Source organism: Grus americana, chromosome 6, assembly GCF_028858705.1.
Source record: "Grus americana isolate bGruAme1 chromosome 6, bGruAme1.mat, whole genome shotgun sequence".
Classification (NCBI taxonomy): Eukaryota; Metazoa; Chordata; class Aves; order Gruiformes; family Gruidae; genus Grus; species Grus americana.
In genome coordinates, this window is record NC_072857.1 from 33,918,065 (window position 1) to 33,940,698 (window position 22,634).

The following is a 22,634-nucleotide window of genomic DNA, read 5'->3' on the forward strand; positions in this document are numbered from 1 at the left end:
AACCTTGCAGGAATCCAAATGATAGAGAAGGCATTTGGGACTGATTGCCAGGCTCTTTATGCAGGCGTATACTGCCAGGTTTGCTTTAAATGGGCCTTTAATGCCCTACACAGAGGGGCAGGGGGCTTGGAGAGGACCACACTGACATCCAACCAGAAATTTGAGTTTCTGATCACTGTTTTCTGGTCAGAACAGAGGAAGATAAGAAATGTCTCTGGTGGAAATATCATAAATGTACAACAACCGTGTTTTTATTTATACACTGTTTTATGGCAAAGGGAAGGCTTTGGGCTTTTTTATGCTGCAAAATGTTGTTGGTTTTTTCCTTGCTTTTTTTATTTTTGCCTGAAGAAAATATACGACATGTTTAGAATGATTGCAGAATGGAACATCACTTTCCCTGTAAAATAGTGCTCACTGAGACATGGTGGGATCTCACACTTGACCAAATTAGCATATGCGCTCAAATATCAGAGCTCTGACTAGTAAAAATAACACTAGATTTGCATTTTCACATTTTTAGCTCTCGCTTCCCTGTCTGTTTGGTTTTATGCCTTTTTTCTTGACTGACAATTCTCTTTGTGGCAGATTTATTGCTGTTCTGCTGTTTGGACCCTGTAATCAACTAGACACTTGGCTGAAGACGTTAGTCATTTCATTAAGTACTTTTTTGCAGATATCTCAGACACAATTTTCTGTTGCTCTGGTTCCAAAAAGCAAATGACCCATGGCCAGCAAAGTCTGAATATGAATCTTTAATAAACAGAGGTAGTACAACAATGCTCTCAGGTTTCCAAACTGCAGAGGGCTAATTAAAAGATGTTGAATAGGGAAGAACTGCCATTGCCGTCTCGCTCCGACAAAAATGTGCCTGCATCTGTTCCCAGTAAAACCGCTCTTTTAGAAGCATTGTCTCATTTATCCTCCTTCCTTCCCATCAGAGCTACATATGAAATCTTCCTCATGCTACGGGCAGATACTGCATAGTAATTTTTTAAAAATTATTTTTCAGTAATACATTGCTGAAAACAAAGACTGAATAGTTGTCTTAGGAGTAAAGATAAAGCATGGAGTGGGGTTCTTTTTATCAGCGCTGTGTCACTAATGATTATAGTTTATTCATGAACTAAGGAAATATAATTATAGCATTCCTCTACACTTTATGGGCAAAGAACCATTCTCTCGTTTTATTGAGACGCCTCCTTAAAACGCAGTTCCTCCCTCCAGGGACAGTCCTTCATAGCCGTGAATCCTCTCTTCAGTGGCATGCTCTCCGCAGGCAAAGATACTCTCTGTGCCCAGAAAATAATACCATATGTTATTTGCAGAAGAGTGGAGAGTTAGGAGCCTATGTGCTCACCAGTGTACTCACCCGTGCCTGGTTTATTGACCTCATTAATTTTTACAGAGCCTGATTCAACAGAAAGCCAAGTTGGCTGCTCCAGCTTGGCCAAGCAGCTTGGTGCAGCACATTGCCATCACTGCTGGGACGCAGACCCCTCTGAGGTCTGGGCAGCTTTTTTTTTTTGTGGCCAAGACCTGTGCAGGAAATAACTACTGGTGTACTTCTGCACTCTCCTCTCGTTTCCCTGGGAAGGGGAGGAGCATGCTATGCGGGTGAAATAGTGACAACCATTCCCAAAATGCGCATGGGTTCCCCTGTGCTGTTTAGTACATTTATTGCAGTTACTGCCTTGACAGAAGCGCAGCGGCTTGCACCCCACAAGCCAGTAGTGAGGCACAAGGAGGTGCCCATCAGCATCTTACCTGCCACAGGCTTAGTTCCTCTGCTCCAGCCCTCCCACAGGCAGTCCCGTGGGCTTCTCCAGCATGTCAGCGAATGCCGCCTCTGTCTGCAGAGACCTTCCGGTTCTGCCTTGATGTGATACTTTCATCAGAGGGTCTAGCAATGTTGCCAAGCTATGCCGTAGGATGCACCTGGGGGAGTTAGCCCAAAATCCCCCAAGGAGGTGCCCAGGTTTGCCAGTTGGACAGTCTTTTTAGTTTGTGTTGATTTTTGCTTTCATGATCACAAAAATAACTAAGTGGATTGCTGGATGTTCAGCGCCTCCAAGATTTTCATCATATGAAATGGAATAAAATGAAGTGGAATTCATCAGAGACTGTCATAATGACCTGGAAGAATAGACATAAGAAAGTGAGCCTTGTTTAATGATTGTTTACAGTGACAGCCCAATTAACATATGAGCCCATTACTTGAAAGATGCAATGGGCCTGTGGGACAGCATTCAGTATTTCTCCCTTTCTCAGGGGAGCTGCAGGGTATCGGCTGAAATTTTGGAAGCACTCCTTCCTCACAGATGCTTTTAAAGCTGCTAGTCTGACTGCAGAAGGCATGGTTAAGCCTTACACGTGTATTTTTTGTATGGTCTTGGGTACATTTTCATCCTGTGACCCCCTAGGAGACCTCAATGACATTCTCACAGCTTCTTGAGCCCGAGAAAAGCTCAGTCAGCCTTTATGTTGCCAAGCCTTCTTCAGTGCTACACTTAGGAACACAGAAACCAAATAGATTTATTGATATAACTATAATCAGAAGTCATAGCCAGGGTGATAAAATGGTCAAATGATCAAATTACTTAAAATTAGAGGCGTACTGAATTGCTTCGGGGACCGGGAAGCTGCAGGCAGGCAGCCGGCCTGCCGGCCAGCCACACAGCAACGGGATGCATGGTGCCAGCCCTCTGCGGGCAGGAGGACGTGGGGGAACCCCAGGACCGGTACAGCCAACAACTGAAAGAGGAGAAGCCGCTTCAATTTTGTCACTTGTGAAAGAATAAGAAGGTGACGGGGCAGAGCCTGGACATGGCCAGGTCCAGGTTGCAGGTTGAGCGTGAGCGGGGAAGCGCCGACACTGGGTGCTAGCTAGGAGCAGGACAGGATTTCTGGACATGACAAGTGTTGGGGCGAGTCTCTCTTTGGGGTAGGGTATTCCTGTGTCCACAGGATCTGAAGTCTTGAACACCATTAAGACTCTCACCTAATATACGCCTTGGGGGCCAAGCAGGGATGTCACAGTTTGGTTCTTCTTGTTTAATAGGAGATAGTCCCACTTCTGCAGTTTATAATGCTTCAAGAAGTGAAGGCACCTTTACCTATAGTTACAGGTATTAATTCAATCAAATATGTTAAGTGCCATTCATTTGGTATTTATTACATTGCCGGTGGATCATGCTTAAGGATGATGCATGCTCTGTGGCCGTGTGTGCCCGGGCATGCAGGTTTGGAGTAACTGCCCCACCTTTTTCTCTGTAATTTACTTTTATGGACTTCAGGGTTATGGTTGAAGTGGCAGACTGCTTGTTCCTCTAGTCTGAAAAAATGTGTTTGAATATACTGTCATTTTCCCTGATAAGATGAGCGCTATAAATTAAACAGTCAGCAACCCAAGCACATTAATCTTCCTGATGCAATCCTACCTTTAGCATTTCCTGACATATATTTGATGTTGACTTAATTGTGCAGCCTTAAAGTAGGATTTGAGTATGTAAGTGCAAAAGCAGTAAGAAACTGCAGATGCAAGCTAGAAGCTGTCCACTGAAAACTGTGCAAGGGGTGGACGATGCACAGATCCTTGCAGTGAGGAGATTGGGGTGACAAGTTTATTGTAGTGGTTTTTTACCACCCATCTAGTCACCCCTGAAAATCAGGCTTCACATAGGAGATCCTATAAGACTTGAGCATATAGTGTCATCTAGAGGTGGTCCCTTTCTGCTCTCCTCACACACAAGCAATCTGACATCAGCATAAGTAGCGCACGGTTCATGGTGCTTCTATGGTGCATCCTCAATGCAGCATGCAGCTACCGAGATCTTGCTTGGAAAGAAAGGCTGTTCTCACAGTTAAAATTTCAGAATGGAGTTGAGAAAAATCTTGGTTCTCTTCTCAGTTTTACTGAAGGAGGTCAGAAAAGTAATTCTGGAACTTTGTTTTTTTGGAAGGTATCAAAAGATGCAAATAAATGCCTAATGGGCTCTGAAATGGTCTTTGAAACCTCAGTGGGAGATAGGTCTCTGAGATTTCAGAAATCCCACACAAAGTGTTTGCATGCATCTTTAAGCATCTAAACACCTTAAAAATATGTCTCTTAAGTGCCTAACTCTGAGCATAGGTTCCTACATCCCCTAGGCATTTTTGAAATTGCATCCAAAGTTGCTTAGATTTCCCCTAAAGAGCATCCTTTTGTTTTAATTTTCTCATTGACTTAATTTTCTCTTGACTTGAGACATAATATATATTAACCTACGCTCATTTTTTGTAGCAAAATGTAGAGAAGTGAAGCTGTTTCTGAGCTGTTTTATTACAAAAAAGAAGCATATGGCTGATTGTGTCCCATCTGAAATGCAAATGGTGGGGCTACGTGGAAAGAATTACTATTACTTGAGCAGTAAATGTTTCCTAATGAAGTGAGTTTGTCTAAGGTGGGAAGCTGGAAACAGCTGCAGGAAGAAATGACAGTGGTTAATATTTCGGTGGAGCAGAACATTCTTATTCCTCTGATAAGGAGGTTCTTAGAAAATGGACTGTATTTTTCTCTTATATTCTGTATGTTCATCAGGGTGGGAAATTGTTACACAGGGAGCCAGACTTTCTTCTTCCACTAGCTATGAAATCATGTAATTTAATTTATAACCACAGCTTTTCACCTTTGGCTTCTTTTTGAGCTGAAGTTTTCTGTATTTTGTGAACATTTGGGGAAAATAGACTTACCCAATGTAAAGAGAGTCTAAAAGAAGATGAGTACTGGTTCCACTGATTTTCATCACCCTGGGCACGTCTGCAGAGGCCAGAGGGCGTGATGGAGAAATCTGACCCACGCTGTCTAATTTCCACCAAAGTTTTTCTCTTGCTTATATCCCTCTACACTTCCAGTGGTCGAAGGTGTCCAGATGCCTGCTGCGAATGGGAGGTGAACTGACTTTTAAACACTTTCTTAAATCAAGCAGCAAGGCTAGAGGCTGACATTTCCATTACTTAACTTTCCAAAGGGAGAGCTGTGGAGTCGGCGCTGTGAGGTTCAGCGCAACCAGTGGGCTGGAGATAGAACATCGGTCACATTACTTTGCCTTAAATGTCAGAAGGAGCCGGGAAGAGTTTAGATAGCACCATGTGCAGAGTTACGTGCTCAGAAGAGCTGAAGCAGCTGCCAGGTTAGACCTCTGGCTTTGTCCCCGAGCAGAATCACATTGGTGTTAATGCAAGCGTTGCTGAGGCTGAGCTGTCTGTTACATGGCACAGTTGGGGGACAGAAGATTAGCATGCCTTTCCCTTGCTGATGCCCAAGGGTGTCTGACTTCGCTAATGATAATGAAAGAGGAGAAACCTAAAGAAAAAAGGCTGCAACCTGCCAGTGGTGGAAGTAATTAGGTTTCTCCATCTTATGAGCAATGGCGAGGCTTGCTGGGATCAGGACGTGTCCACGTTAGCGTGTCAGTTCAGATCCGGACCAGACTTTCAAAGTAAATCCCCCGCTGTGCTTTAGTTCACCTCTCAGGGCAGCCCAGGAGCTCATGAGCTGGGTCGTTGTGGCTCTGGAGATGCCCCTAAGCTCCCTGAGGACAGGGCTACCACTGCCTGACCCACGCTTGCCCACGCTCTGCTCTTGGCCATGGGAGCCTTCACCTCATGCAGAGCACGTCACTAGGTTAGGAGTGGGAGCTGACCTTCCTGGGTGACACCTGGATAAGGCTTTTTGGTTGCTGAGTTATCCAAATGCTTCAGAAAGTGCTTATGCACAAAGTTTCTCCTGAAAACAGCATTCCCCTGGGTTTAATACTGAGTAGCCCCAGCCTGTCCAGGAGCTGGGAGAGATCCCACCACCCCTAGGCACAGAGAGAGTACGATCACGTCACTACTGTCAGTCTCAGTCTTGGCAGGTGGTTTTATCCTAGTAGAGTGGGATGAGACTTCCGTATCACATCTCTTATTACGATCAGAGTGCCTACAGGTGCTGTAATTATTGTCAGAATTAAATCACATATCAATATAAAACCACATTTTTACAATGTTGCATACAATGGGCAGCAGCTTAACAGAGGTGAATTTTGTGGCTTCTTTAATTGTAAGAGCGCGCAGCAGCTGGAATTATCTGCGTATCTGCTTGGGTGTTCTTTGGTTTACAAGAAATTACAAGTGGTAATGCTGTGGCATACTTTTCCACGTATAACACTCTTTTTTATCTTTCCTTTTGCTTGCTTTTCTGTTTTGTGTCTCTTCCCTCTCCCCACATTTCATTTCCATCCAGAAATACAAATGACCTCTTGACAGAACTTTCCGCTTTCATTCTGTTGATTTGCATTGTGCAGTCAGGAAAATACAAACACTTTTATTTCTGAGATGTATTTATGATGTCATGAAAAAAGTTTCTTATATTAGCCTCTTCTTTTTTCTCTTTCTTTATCTTTTCAGGTGTGTGTGCAACATTGACTGTTCTCAAACCAACTTCAATCCTCTTTGTGCTTCCGATGGGAAATCTTATGATAATGCATGTCAAATCAAAGAGGCATCATGCCAGAAACAGGAGAAAATTGAAGTCATGTCTTTGGGTCGATGTCAAGGTAACTCTCATAACAAAACTCATTTCAAAGAATGTTTTCAATTTTTGTTTGGGGAAAAAAAAAGAACCGCGGCTGGCTTCTTATTTGGCACTTCTTACATTTCCATTAGACTCTTGCAATTTATACTGCAGAGCGCAGACTGCGGGAGGGGGCAGAGCCCTCTGTGGTACAGATGCCAAGTGAGGCATGAGGAGCGGTGTACATAACCCTTCCCACACCCTGTCCGCAGTGGACGGGGACTGTCCAGCCATGTGCTGATGTTGAAATCTGGCACCTGGATTTTGCCCAGAGCTCTGCCCTCCAGGTGGGAGTCAGAGCAGGACAGCCCTTCAGATACGTTTTGCCACCCAGGATGGATCCTCTGTTGCTCCCTTAACTGGAGCAGCACGAAGCAATCTCAGGATGCCAAAGATGTGCTCCCAAGCATGGTGCTGGGACTTGTTTTTCATCTGACCTGCACTGGGCCCACAAGATATCAAAGTTGCCTGGAAGGAAATTTTGCCAATAGCAGCTCAAGACTCTCTGTGTTTCTCCATGAATGCCATGCTTCTCTGTGCCCAGCTCATGGCCTACTACATCACCTGTAACCCTTGAGTTGACTTTGAAAACTCTGTTTTGTTCTAAAATAAAAATGAAGAAAATTTGCCTTTAAATAGCTCCCGTAAATAAAGTGTCTACTGAGGCTCATACTCTTAATAGCTTTTTTCCCCTTAGCTTCTGACCTATAAATCCTCAGTACATCTACTTCCAAGACCGTACTATACAGGTGTATTAAACACCTTCTAGTTTTTTCCTGTCTCTTTAAAGTTAACCACCCTACATGGTAGTTCATTTCAGGGTACATATTAAAACTCCCCAACTACTTCAAATAGAGCGGAAATGACACCTCCTGCTTCGTACTGATGTGTTTATCCCAGCTGCAATCTGTTATCACATATTGTTAAAAGAAAAAAAAATTGTTTTCTTAATGGAAGATGTTTCAAGTTTCATTCCAAAAAGCTCGATCCTGCTGTTTTCACCTGGCAGGCCCAGGGGAGCAGCCAGCAGCATTGCTGTGCGTGCAAGCAAAGCTACGTTTGCCTGGGCACTGGCAGCTGGGGCATAGTTTGTATCAAGCACAGGCTCCCCAAGCAATTCAACGTATTTCTTTTCACACAGATAATACTACAACAACTACAAAATCGGAAGATGGGCATTACGCAAGAACAGATTATGCAGGTACGGTTCCTGTTCTGTGAGAATGAGAATTCGCATGAACTGTGTAAGTCTCTTTTCTCCTCCGTTTCCTACGGTGAGGTGTCCTCATCTTCTAGTATGGTTTGGTTAGTTTACTTTAAGAAAACACTCTTTTCGTATTGCTCTTTTTGTTGCTAGAACCTACCTACCTAACAAATGGGCTTCTTCCATTTTTATCAATGCACAGATGTTGTGGCCATAAAACACCTGTTCTGACAATAGAAATAAATGTTGTAAACTATTTGCCAGGATTATCAGATGTTATTGAAAATTATTGAATCAGTGCACTAGTTTATGCATATGTTTGTCACAATATACAGGTTTAAGAAAGTGAAAATCCAGAGCATAGCACAGCTGTGATACCATGAAACATTGCTGTAACAGATAATATTACCTGTCTGTGTTTGACTGTGAAGTTAATAAGGTCTTAAAATGTTTTTTTTTTTAAGTGATAAATGGTTTTAATTTCTTTAGAAGCTACAGTAAAATGTAGTGGCTGAATAGCCTTATATGACACTTGAAATTAAAAACATGTAAATACTAGTGAGGTTTGGGAGACATTTTCTACACCCTTTGCCAGGGAGGATTGATTTAGAAATTGAATGTGTGTATGCGCGCATGCACGTGCCTGCAGATATTCACAGCTCGCGCTGAGAATTCAAGCCTTTGGGGAGGTATTGTGAAAAATGGGTCAGGTGATGCATTCGTTGCTTAAGTTTGTGATATTTTTGTGTTTTGAAAGTAGGTATTTAGAGAGAGTAGGTGCAGATCGCTGGGTTTACCTGAACAGCTTGCTGCATGGCTTAGGTGAAATCCAGCTGATGGTTTCACAGGTCTTAACATTTCTTACCAGGAGAGTCCTCCTGACATTAGTTAATCCAGCTTGTCATCTCTTGTGAGGGTGCTTTTGTGCAGGACATCCCTGTGTTAATAGGGTGTCCAGCCATTTGAAATGATTGTTCTGTTCCTACTTAAAAATGGTGCGTGATGATTAAAACATAGAGCTATGAATAAATGATGGCTCGGTGAGGCAGAGGAGTGCAAGGTGTTGGGGGTGGCTGCAGCACGAAGCAGTGAGTCTAGAAATTTCTGTGGAAAGTGAATGCTGGGATTAATTTCCAAAAGATCAAAGATGAGCCGTGGTCCAGGTATTTCCTACTGCCAAGGAGCCCTTCCCTGGTGAAGAGAGAGTCGTGCAAAGAGAGAAAAGTCTTCAGTCTCTTTTCCCCAAAACCTTGATTACTCTCAGCTTTTTTCTGGGAGGCAACGGTCAGGTTTTTTTAAAGGCTGGAAGGGCTGAGATTGTGTCCTGTGATGGGCCAGAGACACGGCCAAGTAGGCCAAAATGATTTATTTTAAGTTAGAAATGAAGGTAAATAATACTGTCGTGTTAAATCCTTTACTTTCATTGCTGGAGAACTGAGGAGAGCACTGGCATCCTCAAGTCAAGATGAAGGCCTGCAGCCCCTTTGTAAATGTTGTGCAACCTGTCCTACTCTGCTACTTTCTGCTGGTTTAGCTTTAGGATGGCAGTCACCAACATCACCTAGCGAGGAGACAGCACATTTAAGCATGAAGCAACTGAGTTGTAACAAAAAGGGAGGAAAGGCAGCTTGAGGATTAGGGAGGAGGAGGAGATCACAGTGATGCCAAGAGAAAGCCAAGTCATGGGTCATAGAGGAAGAGGAGCACAGAAGGCACCTTCAGCTCAAGTGGGCAGGAGGAAGAGAACAGCTCTTGCTTAAGAGAGTTGATATTTCAGCCCACACTTGAAAGGAGAGGTGGTGGGTAGAAGAACATTGATTGCAGCAAAGCGTTGTCAGGGGTTGGGAAACTAGCAGGGAACACAGGAGGAAACTGGGTTACTGAGCAGGGAGGAGAGCGAAGCTATGGCATGGAGAAGCAGGTCTGGAGATGGTCTCTGAGAGCCAAGAGGTCAGAAAGAGATGGTCCAGCGAGAGGTGATGGGGGCCTGTGGTGGGGAGACAGGGCACCTCCCTCCCCTAGAGCTGCAGGAGGGCTGGAGACATCCTGAATCAGCAGTGAGGTCCAGTAGGTACCTGTTTGGCACAGGAAAGCACCATCATTGCACCGTAGCAAGCAGCGTCTCGAGGTTCCTGGTACGGCTCAGGCCCATGGTATGTCTTGAGGGCAGTGACTGTGTCCCCTGGGGTGGGTCTCATCAGATACCATCCATTGATTTAACCTGAACCGCAGTCGCTTGCACCAGCTGATTCTTTTTGTGTACTGTATTGGGTTTGCGTGGCAGGGTTTTGGTAGCGGGAGGGGCTACAGGGGTGGCTTCTGTGAGAAGTTGCTAGAAGCTTCCCCTGTGTCTGATAGAGCCAATGCCAGCTGGCTCCAAGATGGATCCGCCCCTGGCCAAGGCCAAGCCAATCAGCGCCTCTGTGATAACATATTTAAGAAGGAAAACAAAAGAGTTAAGGAAACTTTTGTAACCGGAGAGAGGAGTGAGAAGATGTAAGAAACTCTGCAGACACCAAGGTCAGTGCAGATGGAGGGGCAGGAGGTGCTCCAGGCGCCGGAGCAGAGATCCCCCTGCAGCCCGTGGTGAAGACCATGGTGAAGCAGGCTGTCCCCCTGCAGCCCATGGAGGAAGGATGAGGGGGTGTAGCGATTCCACCTGCAGCCCGTGGAGGACCCCACGCTGGAGCAGGTGGAGGCACCTAAAGGAGGCTGTGGCCCGTGGGAAGCCCACGCTGGAGCAAGTCCGGGCCGGACCGGTAGACCCGTGAAGAGGGGAGCCCACACCAGGGCAGGTTTGCTGGCAGGACTTGTGACCCCGTGGGGGACCCCACGCTGGAGCAGTTTGCTCCTGAAGGTCTGCACCCTGAGGGAGAGACCCCACGCTGGAGCAGTCTGCTCCTGAAGGTCTGCACCCTGTGGGAGAGACCCCACGCTGGAGCAGTCTGCTCCTGAAGGTCTGCACCCTGTGGGAGAGACTACGCTGGAGCGGTTCGTGAAGGACTGTAGCCCGTGGGAGAGACTCCATGTTGGAGCGGGAGAATGTTGAGAGGAGTCCTCCCCCTGAGGACAAAGAAGCGGCAGAGACAATGTGTGCTGAACTGACCGCAACCCCCATTCCCTGCCCCCTTGTGCCGCTGAGGGGGGAGGAGGTTGAAGCCGGGAGCGAAGTTGAGCCCGGGAAGATGGGAGGGGTGGGGGCAGGTGTTTTCAGATTTGATTGTATTTTCTCATTGCTCTACTCTGTTTTGCCTAGTAATAAATTAGATGAATCTCCTCTCTACATTCAGTCTGTTTTGCTCGTGACGGTAATTAGTGAGTGATCTCCCCCTGTCCTTATCTCGACCCAAGCCTTTTGTTAGACTTCTCCTCTCCCATCCCGCTGGGGGAGGGGTGAGTGAGCGGCCGCGTGGCACCCAGCTACCGGCTGGGCCTAAACCACGACACGTACCTATTATTCTTGCTTAAACTTTTCATTTTTACATGTGGTGACATTATGTAGGGTGAAAGTTGCAAGTTCATGCAGGGCAATCCGCATGCCTCCAGTGTTCCCAGATGTCTGTGCCATAACCCTGCTGCGACACCCTAGGGGACAGGCACCGCTGTACCAAAAAGCTGTAACAAGCCCAGCCTTTCAGAAGCAGTTGGTGAAAAGGAAGGCAGCAGTATAAAACTGAGGCTCAGTGAACATTCAGGCTTCAACGTTTGCCAGGCAGGAAGCTCCGTACCATCCTCATGTTCTTTTAAGTGCAGAAATGTTTGATTCTGGCTATTATAAGAATGTGGTATGTACTACTTTTTTCCCACCTTCATCTCCTCAGAAGGGAAATGCTGCCCTGACCACGGGGAGCTTTGTGTGAAAAAGCAGCAGTTCCTCAGCTGTCGTGCCTCTGAAGCAATTTACCCAAGCTCGCGCCCTTCCACAGAATACGTTTGTTCTCTACCATTTAATAGCACTAAAACTCGCCGAGACCGTGAGCACTACACACTTTTAAAAACATTGACTCGTATGGACTGATTTTCCCAGGGGAGAAAATAGCAGTGGGCATAATTGATGTTGTCAATTATGCTAATGCAGCAGTGCCAAATGCTCTTTGCAGAGATTGTGGTAGCTGAGTGGTGTGGGTTTTTCCGTAAACACCCCCGCACGCTCAGTGTGGGGTCCCAGGAAGGCAGCAGCTTTGCAAACAACCACAAGTCCCAACACCCAGCTGGTTTTTTTCATATTGAACTATTCAAACCGTCTGTTCAATCAGTCTCTTTGCTCCCTCCTGTTCTTTCAAGCCCATTGACACTTGCAAATAACACACAAATCTTGCAGTTTGCAAAACCCAGAGTACTCTTTCTTTTGGAGCATCAATCTTTACATTGTTTGCATCGCCATGGCTTTTTAAGGGCTCTTTACACAGGCAAGATTTACTCTAGTATTGGAGATGCCTAATGCCAGAGACACCTGAAAAGTAGCGTCCCCCTTTTCGGCAAAGCAAACATGGGGAGAGTGAGTCGTAGGTGGCCCTTCTCTGACGGTGTCCACCTCTCCAGGTCCACCAGTCCCCTCTCGCCATGGCTGCGTGTGCAATACGTGTCAGCACAGTGTCTGTACGCATGTGTGTTTGTGTGTCTTTGTGCAATTCTGGCTTCTCTTGTTTTTCTGAAACCCCAAAGTTATTTACAGACTTGGGGGGATTTTCACTCTTTTCAACAAATGACAGATTGTTGACATTGATCAAGTTTGTGAAATCAGATTTGATTTTAGTTAGTAAATGAATGGGTGGGGTTTTTCTCTCAAATCCAATAGAAATATGCTTTGTCTTGCAATTTCCATGAAAGAGCATTTTTAAACATTTTAAGTGTAATGTATGCCTTGGATTGTAGTGTCTGAGCTGAAAGTCCTGTGATTGATGTTTTCTTGAATTTCTCCATTATATGCATAAAGAAGTTGGCTGTTTTGGTGGCATTTTTGCATTCAGAGTCTAGGCAATCAAGGAGTTTTCATCTTGTTTATTCATTTGCCTATTTATTTTTATTCTTCAATATTTATATTCCCTTCTTAAGATCTGGATATTAGCAATTATCCCCCTAACTGATTTTATCCTTTCTCATTATCAAATTACAGAGATTTTTTTCAAGCCATTCTGAGCACTATAAAGAGTAAGTCAGTATGGATGAGCTATATTTCAATGTTATATATTCATGAAAATTGTCAGCGAAGACACTGACAAATCTGATAGACCTATTCAATAATATCATCTTCCAGGCCAGACAAACCTCCCTATATGAGCATTGATTAGATCAAGTCTCAGCAGCCAAACATCAGCAGCGCAGTGAAGCTGATGGAAAAGGGAAGAAGGCATTTTAAGCCCTGATCATCCCCTTTGGTGAAAAATGCATATCCGCAAATGGTCAGTTTGAGCTGTATTTTTGGGTTCCTCGATGGCGGTAAATTCCGCCATGGCAGCAGCCTCAGGTGGTGCCTTCTGCCGTCTTGGCTAGTCCAGGGACTGTCTTGCAGGCAGTGCCATGGCCCCTCTTGCTGATGCTGTTGCTGTGCCCGGGAAACACTAACGAGCACAAAATGCTGCGCGTCTGCTCATGGCTGCTCTGTTCCCTGCTCTCCCCCTTGGTTTCCCATGGGATTTCAAATCTACGCGACAGTCTTGGATCATTTTCAGACCGCTTTCTGGCACTGAGGCCTCCCTGGCACTACCGGAGGTGCTCGGGCGAGTAATCCGGCAGATGGCTGTGTTGCCCAAGCAAACGGAATGCGCCACCAAAAAGGGCAGAATCCATCTGTGTCAACACGTCGTCTTCCCTTGGCGGGGCCAGGGCTGTGTGATTAAGGCCACGGGAGCCACCACAGACTCCCCATGCTGAGGATAAAGAAGAGCCTTGGACTCTTCATAGAGTCTCTTCAGAAGTCCAAGAGTCGTGGACTGCAAAATAAATACAACTCGATATTTATGTTTGAGAAAAGAAAACTATCCTAAAACTTTACCAAAACCCAGCACTCTGCATCGTTAACTTCTAATCCCTTTGAGCGGGAGAAGAAGCCATGCCTGTCAAAGAAAACGCAGAGAACTGGCCACAGAGCACTGACCTAGCACATGTGAGAAGCGCTGGGGTGTGTTGCATCCCTTTCTTCACAGGCTCGATACAGAGCCCACCGAATTCAGTCACAGTCGTCTTCATTGTCTGTAATAGGCCTGGAGAGTGGCCAGGAATCAGAACAGCAGCGCTGGATTTCTGTACAGAGTGACTTCTTTTATTTTCCCCCTAGGAATAAAATATGAGAACTTCAGACTAGATTCCTTCTCCAGATTATAACATTTTCAAAGTAGGTTAAGTTTTGAGTGTAAACCACTTGACATTGTCCCTTTAAATTAAATTTTGTGTCTACTACCACGTCAGCCATTTCCTAAACTGGTGAAGAATAATAAAGCCCCAGAGCTTAGCTGTGGGATATAAACTATCGTGCAGTTTCGCTCTGCCTTTGTGAACCAGGCTTTCCTTTCTTCTTAATGGAATTAGCAAGTGAGACATAGAGCTGAGCACCGCGCATCTATCACAGCTAGAGAGAAACCATTTCTCATCTGCAGCTTTGTAAAAACACTGGGAAAATTGCATCCTTGCATATGCAGATTTGCTTGGCTTTCGATTCCACAGACTCCAAGTCAGAGGTTGTCACACTAAACAAATAGATTATTTAGGAAGCGTTCCTGATTTTCCATCAAATCACTAAAAAATTGAAAAAAAACCACATTTTAATATTTTGACAGCTGTGTGGCGGCATGAATGCTGTCTAGCTGTGGCCTCCACCTGCGCTCACACACATAGGCACGCATGCTCCTGGCATTTGGGAGTACAAGAGTAATACAATTGATACATTTCTTTAAAAATGGGAAGCTTTCATATGTTACTGCAATTGTTAGTTGCATTTACAAGTGCAAGGTTTTATGAAAATATACGTAAGTTTTATGCACAGTGAAAGTCCACAAAAGGTGGCAGGTGAGCTCTACAAAACAAAGAAAAAAACCAGTACAGATTGTATTTCTGGCCGTACAATTTAGGGGTTTTTTGGCCTGCAACTTGAGGAAAGCAATGAGGGCATCTCCCTCCAGGAGATGTGACCATATGATGCCCCACACGCCTGAATGTCCTTTAAGATGTCTGATCGTTCAGAAACGTAGATGTCTCCAAATAGCTGAAGTCTGGGGCATGTGAACTTAAGGTGGTGTAAGAACAGAGCCGGTCTCCACTTATAAAATAATTTCCTAATAGAGTCAAGTGGAGAAGGCATTTTGGTCTTGTTTTGCCTACCTAATCCAGGCACTCCTGAGAGAAAAGTTTTCAAAAAGTGGAACAGAGAACATTTCTCAGCTCATTGCACAGAACCTGAAGGCTTCCGAAATCAAGCTCAGATTTACCATCCTGGAAAGCAATATAGTGTTTACTCAAGAAAAGTAGCTGTGTTTAATTTATGGAGTACTATAAAACACAGATAGGAAACCTATTCCTATTCTGGGATTCTTCTGAGGATTTTCAAAGGCGAGAGAGAGATGACCATATTCTGACAGCACGGTGGGCTCCAGCCCTTCCGCTGCCTCATTGCTCCTCGCTGCTGTTGATATTCAGAAAAAAAATTAAAAAGTAGAGATAGAGGCCAGCTGGTAGGTTAATAAATCTTACTGTCAGCTACTTCAGCTACTACTGAAAGTCTGAGTAGCCAACAGTGTCAATCCCAACTACTCACCTGGGCCCCCAAACCTGCACTTGTCCTGGGTGCTTTTTGAAATGAAAAATTGCAGCTGCTTCTTCTTGTAATTTAACTCCTGATTTTCAAAAAGTGGAGTGCAGAAAGTCCCACTCCAGCATTTTTCTGTGTCATCAGGAGGGCTGGATGCTTTATTTCTAAAAATCTGAAAAATTGGGGCATTAATGCAATTGTCTAGTGGTGGGCACTGCAGCATAGGCTACCCCAAGTGGTTTTCTTCTATAGAACACTCTCAAAATTATCTTTAGATCCTGCTTGGCTCCATCTTATTGAAATCCATGTAATTTTTTTTGGAATCAGGCAGACACTCTATTGTAGAGGTCACATGTTAGCCTCACAAACAAGTGCCACGCCAGGAAGGAAGCTGCAGCACTCTGGAGCGCCGCGCTGTGTGATTTAAGAGCACTTACTCCTAACAGTCTTTTCCTGAGGAGCATGGAAAATCAAAACAGGCTTATGGAGATTTTAAAAACAAGCAGTAGGGAGAGAGAAATATTGCTCATTTAATCTGCCAGCCTCAAGAGAATACCTCACTTTTTATGAGAGTTCTCCTTTAACTTTGAATCGCATATGCTAAGCTTGGTAAAATGTGCCTTGTTTGGTTTTTTTTTTTATTTCTGTTTTTTTGTAGTTTTATAATGGGAGAAATTGTGCCTTTTCATTACTCACGATTTCCCAGTGTCATGCTCATGGAACCTGTAATTGTTAGCATTAAAACTTAAATTAGGCCTCAGGTGAACTGCTAAACATGTCTTTACCTAGACTGATGTAGCTCAAGGAAAAAGAGCATTTCCATTTGTGCCTTTAAAGCTCAGCCCTTAATTTAGTCACTAATGAATGTGAATCAAAAGTTGCAGAATTCATTTGTGCTTTCTTCCCATAATAAACAAATTCAGTAATGTTGTGAGTGAACATTATAAAGAAAGCTATTTGATTTACATAGAAGCTCGGTAGCCTGAAAATTCAGTATGTCCAGGCTAGAAATTTGATTTGTACGAAATAAACAGGAAAAGCAAGGACCAACTTGTAATACTGGTATTGGCATGGGCAGCCTAAAAAATACAAAATCAGACTAGGCTATTTTACTGTGGTCAGCATCCCTGAAGTAGTTAAGTCCTGGAAATGAATTCAGGTGTAAAGCTTTGTCAAGATTTGGGGTGAGGGTGTAGTTTTAATGCAAGTATGTTTTTCCATCTGGGGTTTCCATCAGAACTGTGCAAAATTCATAAAGCTTGCTCCACACACTGGCTCCCACTTCTTCCGCTTCCCCAAGACTGTGTACCTTACTGGTCGGGTTTTCCCCTTATACTATCATGTAAGCAGTCTTCTGTAACATTTTGTTCTGTTAAAGGTTATGGATAAAAACAGAAATTGTATGTGCGCTAGAGATGAGCAGACTTGAGTGAGTTCACATAGGCATTTCTACAGATTCTTCCGTTTGTGTCCCCATCCCTAAACTCATCATGTATCATGTACATATGTTTTGTCTTATTTGGAGCATAGAAACCCGTCTTCCCGAGCAAATCTGAGCCTTTCAGCACCCGCTGATCTTTTTGTCTTCCGCTCAGTAGCTGTGTTTTGATCAGAAGAATGAATAAGCTCAAAGGGAGCTAGAGCTTGCAGAAAAAAAAGACACTTTCCTGCTTACACATAAAAATGTGATCCCTAAAACTCAACACAACTTGAATTGTGCCTGATTTCTCAAGTCGTCTTTAATCAGATGCCTCCTTTCTAAATAGGACCTCCAATGGCAAGGGATACCCAGAAGAAGTTAATGCAGGAAGGGACCCTCGGAAAGATACTTTCACGGTTTGCAGCCATCCTAGTTGGTGTGCTCTGGTTAAAGCCACTCCCAGAACTGGTTTTTCCCAGCCTTTGTTTTCAGAGGTTTATGGAAATAAAGGTCCATCAACATGATCTACACCCACTGTTCAGCTGCCTTGGGCATATGGAATATGCACCATAATACTTGGCCCCACAGAGCGTGTGGGCTGCACCGTTGTGAAAGGATTTACAGGTACCAAAAAAAGGTTGTTTTATATCTGACTAATTCATATTGTAGCACCTAGTTAATACTGTATCTTTGCCACTTCTTAGATGAGATACCTTCCACTTGTGGGCCCTCCTTTGACATATACCAGCATTAAATAACAGGGCTCTGTATTAACTCCATCTAACAATGCAGGAAGAGTCCGGCCACGAAGTGGCTCTCACAGATCTGTACTTAAATTTACTGCAGACAGCCCCAAACCCACTTCACATCAGAAGTCGCAGGGAAGCTTAGATTCGTCTCCCTTTGGGGTCTAGAAGAACCATGCAGCCTGGTCCTTCTGTAGGACCAACAGAAGCGTGTAGGTACAGTGTGAGACTTACTGTGAGGCAGGGTGGTGGCACGTGACTCTTCCCATACTCTGCTATGATAGCTGGGCTTCACCCTGTGTCAGCTGTGGTGCTGGTTTGGGTGTCGGTCTGTAACTCTTAGCACTTCAGCCACCTGCCAGGAAGATGGTAGATACCAGCCGTTTGGCCTTTTGACATCTTGGTGAAGGCATTTCCCTCTTGACAGCATCTTCTTTCCCTTCTCAACCCCCCTGCCTTTCCTACAAGAAAGGAAAGTAAAAAATGTATTTGAGACAAGACTCTGTCAATCCTCCCCAAGGAATAGGCCGGGAAAATTAATCCTGTTGTCTGGATTTGGGGAGGAATTTCATTCGCCCTCGGTTCCACCCTTCCTCTGGGCTCCAGGCACTTCGATTAGCTCAAGAGTTGTCCTTGAAGGATGCTGTTCGAGATGGTGCACAGCAGCTGTTTGCCGTCCGTGATGCTAGTTTGAGTGAGTTAATGGATATTAAGGAGTACCACAGTGTATTTTTATGCCTAGCAGCTCTATTTTAGGCCTAGTTTCTGTAAATCTGCTGTTAGGAATTACAGCGCCTTCCCAAGGATTTGAGAGTTAAAGTTATAATGAGATGCTAGAATATCCGTTTTCAAGAAACATCAACATTTAAATACTTGTGTTTGATCTAGTCTGAAATGTAAAAAAAAAAATATTTTGAAATATTCATAGAACTGAATTTCTTCAGAATTTTGTTTCATGGGATGTTTTGGCATTCTTTATGAAATGTTAGATATCAAAATACCATGAGATGAAAGCATATGACAGTTGTAATAAATAAGTTGAATAGTAAGGAAAGTTGCTACTTAGAACTGACGGAAACATCATCTTTTCTAGAAGGAGTATCATCATGTCAAATTACAATACAAACACAAGATAATTTGATCAATTAGACACTTGAAATGATAACCTGAGCCTTAAGATGACAAAAGCTTCCACCCAGACTCAGGAAGTGTAAATGTATGTGGTAGAATGAAAAGAAATATGGTTGGGGAAGAAAAGAAGGAGCTGGTGTATTTATTTTTAATAGACCTTCAGAATTAGACTACATGGAGACAAGTAGCAATTTTTGCCTAGTTTAATAGATTTGAGTAAAGAAAGCAAAGAGAGACAAATATCTTGCCACATCAGTTTCACTTTGCTGATGGTTCCACTTCTTTTCATTGAATACATCTGCTAAAACCCACATCTTGCACTGATTGTTCGAGCAAGGCAACACAAGTATTCTTTTTGTATTTCTTAACATTCAGTGTATGAGACACTGAAACCACTAGTGACAGAAATTTGTTACTTAAGAAAAATGGAAATGGTTTATAGGAAGTAGGAACTGCTACGGGAGATGCAGCATTTTGAATCTCAGCTATAGCTTCTCCCATACTTCTGCCCATAGCAGCATTTCTCAGTGTTCAGGAGGAACCCAGCCTCGGCAGTTTGAGGCGCACATCTGTACCACTGAGCAAGCGGAAGCGCTCTTAATAACTCAGGTTTGAAAAGCAGCAGTTACCTGCTTAGCAAGGTGACTTCTTACATACTTGGGCTGTCATTTTACCCTGTACTCATGAGCGTTAAGGTAGTGTGAAACTCTCTTCCTGGAAACACAGCAGCTGTAAACGAAATGTGCTATTACAGAAGCAGTGGCGGTGCATTTCGGAATGTTATCAGCACCGAATCGAAATGCACTTGTTTGCCTGCTGCTGCTATCACCAGCCTTAGCCATTTTTGACAGCATTACATAATGGCAAAATATTTTTCAGGAGAAAAAAAGAAACCCTCCCTATGGTTTTAATCTCCCTCTTTATTTTGTCTGTGGTTTAAAGCTGTGTCAGGTGTGCATCAAAAACACCCTCTCCCCAGGGTATTTCATTTACAATTTCATTTAATAATGGAAGTGTACTTCCATCTAGCTAGGATGGGAAAGGATTAAGTAAAAAACACTGTTCTAAAATCAAGTAGCAGAAGTCTAGCCTGTCTCTGTGCTCTGCAAATGAAGTAGCCATGGAAGGGCTTGTTATTAGTCTATAATATCAAAACTGATAAACTATTAGTGTTTTGTCAGGCATGATATATGCTAAACATTTTCCTCTGCAGATTGCCTCAACAAGAACTGTGACTGTTTTTAGACACATCTGGCACTGCGGATTTTTTTCCATCCTGCATTTCAGTGATTTAAAGGGCCTTGGCTGGGCAGAAGGATGTCAGCTGTTTAGTTTAAAATACTGTTATAAGAGTGAATAAGATTTAAAGAGGCAGTAGGTAAAATTCTGGCCTTGCTGAAGCTAGTGGGAGAATGGCCATTGAGTTTAACGGCTTTGTGATTTCTCCGTATGGCTTTGCCATCCATTTTTATTCTTAGTAAATTTTCCATTTCCCAAAGTTGCCCTTTCTTTTCCATTCAGGTTCTCCCATTTTGAATATGAGCTCTAGGAGTGAGCGCTAAGATAAAATGCCAGACCCTTTATTTACACAAATGCCACCTCTGCAGCTCACTTGTGTGGCACTGCTGTAAGACAATAATAATGGGTGCGGGCATATATATAAAATAACAAATACAGGTATTCGCTTAGAAAAAAGATGTTCTTAATAGACTTTTCTGGCTGTGTTTCAAAACGGGCTGTGTGACCAGTGATGAATCTCAGGACCTCTGTGGTGTAGAGAAGCCATTCTGCTCTTTATAAAAAGAAATAGAAGGGCGAGTTCTGCGCTCGCATTGCGTCCTGTCACACCAAAATACATCGACACGTAGAGACGGGGTGAGCCGTGGGGTCTGAAGAAAAGAGTTCGATGGGAGATGGACATCACAAGGCAGCCAGAGCCCATCTTTCAGCAGGCAGAGTCTGAGCTGGGTCCAGGGAGAAGTCACTTCAAGGACATAGTGCTTCTGGAAGAGGTTGCAGTCATCAGACAAGGAGAGGTGGTGGCTCCGTAACTGTGTCTTCAGTGCGACGCGCGCCCTGGAGGGGTCTCTTTCAGCTCTGGAGGCTACCAATAGGCACAAAGTATGTTCTGCAGCGCTGGGTGGTCTCCTCTCTGCATCTCAGAGACCAGTTATTGTCTGATAGACCTTTGGCATTTGAGTAATAGACAAAAAGCTTTAATTTGTACAGTGAGATTAGACCTTTTTGTTGCAAACCCGAGCACATGCAGAGGTTTCAGCTTTTTCCTTACATTGCAGTTTCATGACAGATGGGAAACAAAGTGTATCTTTGGTAAATTAGGTAAAAGTTTATAGCAGGTTTTGCTGCAGTGGTATTTTATATTGTTTTACCATTTTGTCCTACACTTAAAATTGGGAATAATAAGGGATATCTTTCCAGCTTCAGGCATGGGAAAGGAAACATCTTGAACTCCTGATTACTGAGTAGGAAATTTCTAACATATAGTCTGCTAAAAACTGATCTGCTGAGAAGCCACAAAAGATTTTAACAACAGAACTGGGCCAATAGAGAAAACAAAGTTGTAGACTTTGGACCCATTACCATCACAGTTTTACAGTGCAGGACTCAGGGGAGACAGGTGAGTGAAAATAGAGGCAAACTGAGCAGGATTCATCCCTCAGCAAGTGTAGTGCTTTGCTTTGTACGGAGAGGTGATCATAGTTTTGAACATGCCAATAAAATGTATTTACTTCTCTGAATAGCTCAAACAAAAAGCAGTGAAAAGCATGGCTGAAACCATGCTTTTAGCCAACAACAGACCTATTTCTGAGTAGTCACAGGCCGTTCGGGGTCATGTTCTGGCAATTAAAATAACCAAGATATGCACAAGGGATTTGCCAGGCACGTGATTCTGGAAGCATTCACAAATACCATATATAGGAGTTATGTATTTTTATTTCAGTCTCCTATTTTTTTACACACACTTCCCCCAAATTCTGCAGCTCTTTCTTCAGTTTCCTGGATGAATTCTCTCAGGCAGCATGTTTTTACAAGCACAGATGCTACCTTGGAAAAAAAAAGGAGCGAAGGGAGCCAAATGGGTGTCACATTCCAGCTTGGCAGCACCTTACTGACATGCGCCCCAAAAAAAAGGAAAAAAAAGAAGACCGCATTTAGGAATCAAAACTGAATATAAAATCAATGCAAAACTAGGGCTGTAAAACCTTCAGGTTGTCAGAAGGACTGAAGGAAACGCCTTGTGGCCAGAATGACGTCCCTGACCTACTTGTCTGTGCTGTCACGTACCGGGGTAACCTTTCCGTCTCCATGCCTTCCATCAAACCTCTCTGACAGTTTTGCCATTCATACTTGCTTTCAGTTGTAATTTTTTGAGTTCGTTTGAAGTGTGCAACCAAAAAGTAAATTCTCATAACATCGTGCTGGCAGTCCTAAATATAAGTCGGAGACCTTTTCAAATACTGCTTCTTGCCATCCATTGATTTCCGCAGAAAACAATCCATTCAGATCCAGAGTTCCTATTGGAAATTAGGGGACAGCCTGGTAATTGGATTAGGGTCCACTTTTATTTGCGGCAGTTTCTCAAAACGAAGCTCCTGTTTTGTTTCATTGATCGCCCGCCCGATCTTTCTGCCAGTAAAAGCCACTCACATAGCTGAAGAGACAGGGCGAGGATTGATGGAAAATGCAGCTTCGTGTTACATAAAATGTGCGTGTTCCTTTGACTATAGTCAAAAATGACGTGCATCTCCTTACAAACATGGAAACGTGCTTTG

The 22,634-nt window shown here is 43.8% G+C and overlaps 1 protein-coding gene and 1 long non-coding RNA gene across 2 annotated transcripts in view; one reads left to right on the plus strand and one right to left on the minus strand.

Annotated features, from left to right (window-relative positions):
• TMEFF2 (transmembrane protein with EGF like and two follistatin like domains 2) overlaps nt 1-22,634 on the plus strand; it is a 129,962-nt gene that overhangs the window by 88,480 nt on the left and 18,848 nt on the right. The window contains exons 6-7 of the mRNA XM_054830934.1: nt 6,430-6,578; nt 7,737-7,796. Of these exons, the coding sequence (XP_054686909.1) occupies nt 6,430-6,578; nt 7,737-7,796 (209 nt within the window). The remainder of the gene's footprint in view (nt 1-6,429; nt 6,579-7,736; nt 7,797-22,634) is intronic.
• LOC129208359 (uncharacterized) lies at nt 12,582-18,136 on the minus strand. Its single transcript, XR_008577790.1, has 3 exons — nt 17,944-18,136; nt 13,897-14,072; nt 12,582-13,732 (listed from the first exon to the last, which is right to left on the minus strand). It is a non-coding gene; the product is annotated as an uncharacterized LOC129208359 (long non-coding RNA).